Source organism: Morus notabilis, unplaced genomic scaffold (assembly GCF_000414095.1).
Source record: "Morus notabilis unplaced genomic scaffold, ASM41409v2 Scaffold321, whole genome shotgun sequence".
Classification (NCBI taxonomy): Eukaryota; Viridiplantae; Streptophyta; class Magnoliopsida; order Rosales; family Moraceae; genus Morus; species Morus notabilis.
In genome coordinates, this window is record NW_010356783.1 from 7,286 (window position 1) to 16,263 (window position 8,978).

Genomic DNA, 8,978 nt, shown 5'->3' on the forward strand with positions numbered 1-8,978 from the left:
ACCGAAGCTATGTGGGCTTTTTGGGTGTTTTCTCATTCTTTCTTGTTGTTGTTGTTGTCTCGGTCAGAGTTTCTCACAGAGAAAACAGGAAAGCAAGAAAGAAAGAACGAACCTTCTTTCTCTCTCCTTCTCTTTCTATTATTATTTCTTTCTTCTTGTCCCTCTTTCTTCTCTCCTCTCTCTCTCTCTCTTTTCTTTCTCCCTCTCTATCATTTTTCTCTCTCCTTCCTTCTCTGTGATCACTTCTTCTTTCTTCGATGAAGAAGATGAAAAAGGTTGTTTCTTTGGAGGCTTCTCCTTACGCTGTGTATGAGGATGCCCGGACCAGGCTTAAGCACCAAAGCCTTATGCAAGACTATGAAGAGCTGGACAAGGTAAATTTCTTTAATGGGTTTTCGTTAGATCTTAATTTTCTTTTGTTTATTCTTTGTTTCAGTCGTTAGATCTGATGTTTTGTTTTGGTTTTTATTTGGGTTTTGGAATGATCTCTAGTTTTCCTTGGTATTGGGTGTTCTGTGTGGTTGTTAAATCTGACAAAAATAGAAAGGAAGCTGATGATTTTGATTCAATGTTTGATTTGAGTTTAAGAGAAGATGAAATCTTGCCTCAAAACTTTTTAGAACTTGGGAAATTGTATTTTGTTTCATTGTTTGGTTTCTGATTTCCCCTTGTTTTATGTGTTTTAGTTTCGTTAATATGAACGAAATCTTAACTTGTTCTGAATTCTGTTTTTTTTTTTTCGTTTTTTGCCTTCTTGTTTTTCTTTTGCATCTAATATCTGTTTTATCTTCTTTGGTGATTATGGTCATGGTTTAATGAGCTTTTGCCTTGTTTTAGAACCCTGCTTTCAAACCCTTTATTGCTGCTTTTAGTCCTTTGTTTGTATTATTATTTTTGTTTCTTCTGTTGATCTGTGTTTTAGAGATGTTTAGGACTCTTGTTAAAATTTTTTGCATCATTTTGTTCTCCAGACTAGAAACGATAAATCCATATAGCGGACCCTAATTAATTTGGGATTAAAGCTTGTATTTGTTGTTGTTGTTGTTGTTTGTTCTTCCTGTTGATCTGTGTTTATGAATGTTTAAAATTCTTTTTAACCCTTTTTAGGGAATTAAAAGAGCTGTTTATTTTGATCTTTTTATGCTCAAGCTTTTGGTAATATTTCTCAAGAGGGTTCAATTTCCCGAAGTCTTGGCATTTTTTTATGTATTTCTCTTTAATGTTCAATATTAGTTTTGTTCTTTCACTATTTACTTGAGTTTGGCTTGTCAATTCTGAATTGATGTCTGTTAATATTTGTAATTTGTGATTGAAAGATTTTTCTAAATTTCCTTTAGCTGGTTAGAGCGGGAAGATTAGTGTATTCAACTAAAGCAAACTTCTCATTTACTTCCTTGTCAGGAAACCGATGCCATGAAGAACAGATTAAAGGTTATGGAACAGAAGAAGCTAACCCTTTTGGCCGAAGTCAGGTATAATCGATCGGAACCCCTGCAATATTTTCCTTGATTTGCAATCCAATTCCGACAAAAAAAAAATCTTAATATGGGTTATTTTTTTTCGGACTGCAGATTTTTGAAGCGAAGATACAAATACTTGACAGAGAAGCAGCCAATGAACCAACAAATGAAACGAGGCCATTCCCAAGAAAAGTCACAAAATTATGAAAACCGAAGTACTAGCATTGCGAAGAAGAAAACTCAGAGCAAAAAGGAATCTGCTTTTCGATACCCCGCAATTCCATTAGACTTGAACCAAAAGGAAAGGACTTACAATGGAATGGAAGCCCCATTGCAAAAGCCTCCCCCATTTTTGGACTTGAACCAGAAGGTGAGGACCCTCAATGGAAAGGAAGTTGTTCCATTGCAGAATTCCAGACCGATGTTCGACTTGAATCAGCAGGAAAGGATTCACAGTGGAAAAGAAGCTGCTAAGAGGAAAAACGCCCCATATTTTGACTTGAACCAAATTTCGGTAATATACTAATAACCATTCTATTTCCTTGCAATGAGCTTTTGATTCCATGCCAATTTTACTGTTGAGCTAACGCCTACGTTGGTTTCTCTCTTTATAGGGAGAAGAGGAAGAATTCCAAGCCAATAAGAGTGAGCCATTGAAAGGTTTGCTTAGAAATGCGAATACCGAAGAGCAGCACAATGATATGAAGTTACTAGTTTGTAGGAACATTGGCAATGGATCGAATCGGGCAGGGAAAAGAAAGATCACTTGGCAAGATCAGGTGGCTCTAAGGGTTTGATTTTTCTATCGAAAACAAGCTTATCATATGAATTTTGGTGGGGTTGGAAAGTTTGCCTTGCCTTATAACGCTACGTTTTTTGTTCACTATCATTCTTACCTTTTGTTCTTCACTCTTTTAAGACTTCCTCATCTTCTTCCTTCCTCTTTTGTAAAGTTGAAAGATAGTTTATATATAGTGAATGACTGTATAGATGAAGTGGTGGAATTGATGCTAAGGAATTATTGTGTTTGGAGTTGTTTTTGTTTTTGTTTTTTACGTTTTTTGAGAAAAAAAAAATAAAAATGAGAGAGAAACGACATTTGATATAATTAAAGATAAATGAAAATGAAAGTGATTTTTTGGTTTAGTATAAAATAAGAGAGAAATGAAAAATAATTTTTAATTTTTAATTTTTTGTTTCTACTTTCTAATAGAGAGAGATATTAATAAATATTTTTATATTGAAAATAATTTCTTAATAAAATTATAAATGTATTTTTAAAAATAATTTTTATTTGAGAATGAAAACGTTTTTATTTTTATATAAAAAATAAAAATTATTTTAAAATGAGTTTTAAATGCACTAAAAGATTTTTAGTTTTTGTTTTAGTTTGTTTCGTACAAGTTTTCCGCTGAAATAAATCTTGAGAGGAGTTTTTTGGAATCTTGCAATGCTTGCACGTTTGGTTTTGCTTATGAGACATTTCATAATGTTGCTTTGTTTTCCTTTTTTTAACTTAAAGGGATTTAACATACTGCCGGCCTAGATGATTCCAATGAGGCAATAGAGTCGGAAAGTTTTCAAACTTTTTTCAAGTGGTTATTTAATTTACTAGCGAAAAAGTGGTGATTTAATTCCTTCAGCCAATATATATATATATATTCTTAATTGAGAAAATCTTTTTTTTTTTTTTTAGGTGAATTAGCTTCTCAGTCTTGATATAGTATCAAACCATTAGCTTGTAAGATAATTCAGAAAAATTATTATCTTGTAAAATAATGTAGAAAAATTGCTCTATTAGCATTCTGCGTTTTGGTTCATTCAAGTCCTCCAGGTTTCTACTCTAGTTTGACCATTCTATGCTACAATGACAAGTACGTCAACGGTACGCCCTTTCCCTTTCGAGGATTTTTTTTAAAGATGTTTTTAATAACGTACAAAAAAAAAAAAAAAAAGATTATCGGTAGGTTTTTGCTTTTAACGGTGTTGGTCGATTCTTTTAGTTTTACTAATTTTAGGTGATTTTGATATAATATAAAATAAGATTGACAATTCGGATAGTGACACGACGCAATTTGAAACCTGTACGAAATAAGCGAGTCTAAGTTTATTATAAATATGTTTGGGTCATCATCGCGTTGACATAATTAACACGATTAATAAATAAGTTAGGTTATGGTTGACTTCCTAACACGAAGTGACACGATTAACTATGTGTAATCTGTAATCTAATGATATGTGATATAACAAGAAAGTTTATGACATATTAAATACAAATAATGTGAATTTTAATATTCGTAGGTAAAATTCATTTATTTTTCTCAAAAAGAGATAAATTGACCAATAAACATGTTAAATCTGTCTTGACCGTATAAAATAAGTCATTATTATATTATTTATTTATTCAATATATTAATTTAAACGGGTTATACGGGTTGACACGATTAACACGACTAATAAATGGATCGTGTTTGAGTTGACATTTCTGACACGTTTAATAAACATATCGTGTTTAGATTGATATTTTCTGACACAATTAATAAACGAGTTGATACGAACACGATCCATTAACACGAATTGCCACTTTTAATATAAACACTAAAACACTAGAGTGTATGGATCTCAATTTTTATCCCTTACTTTTAATTAATACCATTTAGATTAACATTGTTATTTGACTAAAAATGATTTTAATCAAGAATAAAAGTTAAAAATTTAAACTCATATCCTTTAAAAAGTATTTGTCTCATTTCTCATATCTAGAAAGACCTTTTTTTTTTCCTTCTTCAGATAAAACTAGTCATATTCTTCGTATGTTGCAGCAGGAAGTACTGTTAAATTATGCAAAATTTTAGAAATTTTTATAATATATATATTTATATACAGATATATCTATACATTAAAATTGATAATAAATATTGAAGTCATTTTATTGATATATATATTAAGGATGTTAATACTTGTAACTAACAAAGTTATTAAATTACATATTATTATATATATTTAAAGAAGAACACGTTTTTCACTATTCATCAAGAGATAAATTACTGTTTTTTTTACGGCGATTTTTTTGTCCCTTTTTTGTCTATGATTTTCCTTCTTCAGTATGTTTCAGTATGTGGTTTTTTGGTCTTTTTAGTTGCCTATTATGTGGCTTCACTTTTCATTGTTTTTGTACAGTAATTTCTATGTCTTTTTTGCCGTGCTCTTCCTTTTTCGGTTTGGCTTCTGTGTGTGGTTTTTAGGGTTTTCTTTTGCTTCTCTTTTCCTGGGCTTTGGGTCTTCGGTGATTTTCTCTTCGGCCGATGATTTTGCTTTGGCTGCTTCTTCCATTTTTTTTTCTATTGAAACTTTGCTGGCATTTTTTGCTTCTTTCTTCTCTCTTATTCGTTGCTTTATGTTGACGGTGGTTTTCTGTCAACTGAAAATTAACTCTCTGAAAATACTCACAATAACCTCTCACCGATTAATTAAGGGTTAATGTTGCAAAATAATATAGAGAATACAAGAATTTATAGTGGTTCGGCAAGATTTCTTAGCCTAGTCCACCTGTAAATACACTAATACTTTGTTGATTACAATTTCTCTGGAGTAGTAGAGTAGTGTGCAAAAAACTTAATGAATTCTCATAGCTCTATTTATAGGCCTTGTACACATGAGAGACCTCCTCTGTATTTTCTGAGGAGATCATGCTCTATCCCTTAATTATGGGATTTGGCAGTTGTATTTTCATGATTACTACTTCCAGGTCAAGCTAACCACCCTTACCGGCTACTTGATTTCCTGACTTTGACAATAGTAGTTGGTACAGTGCATCTTCCCTGAGTTGACAGGACTATCTTTGGATTGGACCGGGCTGCTACCTCGATGTCGTGGCCTTTACCACCTCATCGGGGCTCTCGACGCACGTCATCCCGCATGAACTCTCGACATATAAAGGGCACCTTAGGTACAGTTGATCCCTCGACTCCAGCGACCGGTTCCCGACATGGAGGCCTCGGCGCTTGTCGTCCAAAGGGGTGGCAATTTCTCGACCGTGGTGTAACAATTACCCCCTACACTGGGATATCACATTGTGATGTTCCAGGCTATACAATGTCGAGAGTTTCACGTGGCATCTTCCCTTCTACAGACTATGGCGGCTGCTCGTAGGTATAGTGCCATCATTACAGTGAGTTTCTCGGGCAGTGGAGCAGTCTCGTCGATCGTGTCAACGGTCACGTCCCTTATACCCTGGTGACATGTGATAGTCGAGGGGGCTGTTGCAGCCATCCGATCAGATTTATTTCTCCCGCTCTTCTCCCAGCCGTTAGATCACGTCTCTTCAGATTCACCGTTGGATGAGGTCGGTTTGAATTCGACGGTCGAGATTTGGGGTCGTTTGGATTTCTCTGAGGTTCCTGGGCTTCTCCCTCGGGTATATATATGCCCCTTGACATAGTTCTTCGGTTCTCCATTTTTTCAGAACTCCGTTACTCTGCCGGATTTCCCCCAGGAGTTACCACTTCCTACTTCAACCTTCGCGTGCATTTTCCGTTCGTGGTTCCCCGACTCCCCAGTCTTCAGACCGCCTCTAGGACTAGTAAGTGGCTTCGTTCCTTTCATTTTTTCTGTGCGATTCTAGGACCAATTCCTGTGAAGAAAAAAGCAATATGTTAAAAGGAAAAAATGCACTTACTTGGTTACGAAACTGGGGCCGTGCCTGGGTGTCATTGTTCACTTGGGCTCAATTTCTCTTTCTGGGTGTCCTCAGGCTCGTTTCTAGGTTATTGGGACCCTGGCATGAGTTTCCTTGTCTTTGCACTGAGTTCCAGACTCTGATCCGAACATGCTCCCATTTATTCTTAAATCTTGTTTCTGGCCTCTCAACCACTAGGTACTAACTCGACCCAAACTATGTTTACTTCCAGAGCATGCCGCCCAAACGGGTTAGAGATCGAGAGGTCTCCACTTTAAGGGTTAGGAATGACCCTGAAGATGTTGCATCGATGAGTACATCTTCAGGCGAAAGTAGGGTGATGCAAATTATTTTTGTATAATAAATTTCTGCAAGCGTACGGTGTCAAGTTTTGAGTATAAGGTGAGTGAGTATCGTTTCCACAGGGATTGGGTTTAGAATTGCCATTAAGTACCGCAATTATTGTAACTTAACTTTATCTAGGCAACCTAATAAAATGACAATTAAGAAAATAAAACAAAATAAATATGAAAATAAGAAAATAAAGTATCTATACACAAATGATCTAGAGACTTGATTTCGCTTTATTATTCCTATGTTCATCCTATTATGTAATCGCTAATCAATTTCATTCAATTCATTAATCAAGGCTCTAATGTCATCTCGCAACCTCTCCCGAGTGCCTCACAAGAAATTGTATTTAAATACCCAAAATAATATCCATATTCGAAATGAACATTTAAACACAAATTAAGCTTCACCTTTAGAATTAGAAAATAGGAATATTGATCGCCTCCTAGCCTCACAACGACCTAAATCCTAATTTGATTATCTAAGCGTTGATCTCCTCCTGGTCTCACAACAACCTAGACTATGCTTCTCAAATCTAGATAAAGAATTCAATCTCTCTCGAGCATCAAATTCGCAATCTAAAAATCATCTAACTCATTGGCCAAATAAATTAAAAGCATTAAGCATAGAAAAACATAAATGAATTGAAAACGAAATTAAATTAACAATCAACAAAATATTCAAAACATAGTTCAAATAAAACTACATCAAGTCCTAGATTTAATGTCTAGCTCAACATGGAAAAATAGATGAAAGAAGATAAAACCCAATATCCATTGAAGAGCTTCCAAGGACCTCCAAGATGAAGGATTTCGGCCTCCTTTTGATGTTTTCTTCACTTTTCCGGGCTCCCCTTCCAAATGGCATATCTTTCCTTTTATACTACAACATTTCGGAGCTAGGGATTCAGTCGCGCGCTGCAGCCCGTGTGAAAACGTGCTGTGGCGCGCATTTTTGGAAGAGGGATTTTGCTCGAAGGGGGCTGAGACGCGTTGCAGCGCCTTTGGGCGAGCTGCAGCGCGTAGGACACATTCCTGGACCCTTTTGGCGCGCTGTAGCGCCCCTTGGGCACGCGGCAGCGCGTGTCCAGCCTCTGGGCATGTTTTGGGCGCGCTGCAGCCCCTCTGGTGCGCTACAGCGCGCATTTTTGGAGCTGGGCACGTTTTAGTGTGCTGCAGCCCACTTTGGTGCGCTGCAGCCTACGCTTCCCTTGCTCTCTGGACTTCTTTGTATTCCTTTGCGCGCTGTAGCCTAAAAGGGTGCGCTGCTGCCCGCTTCCTTGCATTCCAAGCTTCCTCTTGGCATTGATTCACAAGTTGGGCAAATATTATTCTTTTCTTCATGCAAAATCAAGTTCGCATTTATTTATAATTCCTATAAAAGCAAACAAAAGACATTAAACTAACAAAAATGCTTGAAAACTTACAAATATTCAAGCTTAAAAGTACTTGATTTGTTGGTAAAAATACCCGTCATCATAGGGATTCTCTGCTTCGCCAGGTGGAGGATTACGCCGAGGGGTCGACCTCAACCTCTCGGCCGGATAAGTTAATTCTCCTAGATGATGAGGACGAAGGCCTAAGGGTCGGCCCTGCTGAGTGGTGTGGTTATTGGGTGATGTCGACCAATGGCGTCTCAGGAATGGTGACAGACGTCAATCTGTCGAAGATAAGGCCCCGGGTTGCCATGAAGGCGTTCAACGATGCGGGGATCGATGCCAACCATTTTTATTTGATTATCCTGACCCCTATCGATAGGGCTCATAACCCCCATGCCAACCACATGACCGTATTCATACGCTTCCTTAGTTTTGGGCAGACTCTGCCTTTTCACCCTTTCGTGAAGGCCCTTTGTGGCCTTCACAGGATTTGCCCCGCACAACTGTCACCCAGTAGCTGGGTGACAATAAACTCCATGATCATTTTATGGAGGAAATTTTTGAACCTTGACATAACCGTCGAGGAGTTTTTGTACTGTTACGCCCTTAGGGGTTCCCCGGGTCAGAGGGGGTTTTTCTACTTAGGTTCCCACTCCAAATCTAAACCCCCAGTCCCCCCTGTCGTGGTCGAGAAGACCTCTAGTTGCCATGGGTGGAAGCCCTAATTCTTTTTCCTTGGCGGCAACTTTAACTCCCATCCGCTCGACGACGAGCGTCCTCTGGGGATGCAAAACAGTATTCAGTAAATACTATAAGTCTCATCTTCTTTGAATTTTTGTAACATTTCCCCATCTACCGAGCTATCTTACATACGTTGCTTTTTACTGTAGGTGAAGTCTATCCTCGACCTAAGCTTTCTCCAACTGCTCTAGCACGAGTCGAGCGGATCCTGTCCCTCTCTGAGTCCAGCCGAAGCTCCACCATTCTCAATACCCCAGAGAACCGTCGACTGTACGGTTTGGTGGTCGCCCTCGAACCTCCGCTCTAGTCAGTTGTGCCCCCTGCAGATCTCAACGGTAAGCTGGACCTCACTTTTCCCACCTTTCAGCAG

The 8,978-nt window shown here is 37.5% G+C and overlaps 1 protein-coding gene across 1 annotated transcript; it reads left to right on the top strand.

Annotated features, from left to right (window-relative positions):
• Positions 1–208: 208 nt before the first annotated feature.
• LOC21387674 lies at positions 209–2,488 on the top strand. Its single transcript, XM_010088579.2, has 4 exons — positions 209–374; positions 1,402–1,472; positions 1,572–1,974; positions 2,075–2,488. Exons 1-4 carry the CDS (start codon positions 258–260, stop codon positions 2,255–2,257), a joined length of 774 nt encoding a protein of 257 aa, XP_010086881.1. The 5' UTR covers positions 209–257; the 3' UTR covers positions 2,258–2,488.
• Positions 2,489–8,978: the final 6,490 nt, after the last annotated feature.

Bases quoted from the DNA above. Each gene is read 5' to 3' on its own strand.
- LOC21387674 (XM_010088579.2), top strand. From the start codon at position 258: ATGAAGAAGATGAAAAAGGTTGTTTCTTTGGAGGCTTCTCCTTACGCT. The intron at 375-1,401 runs GTAAATTTCTTT...CTTCCTTGTCAG, and splicing joins ACTATGAAGAGCTGGACAAG to GAAACCGATGCCATGAAGAA. The intron at 1,473-1,571 runs GTATAATCGATC...TTCGGACTGCAG, and splicing joins ACCCTTTTGGCCGAAGTCAG to ATTTTTGAAGCGAAGATACA.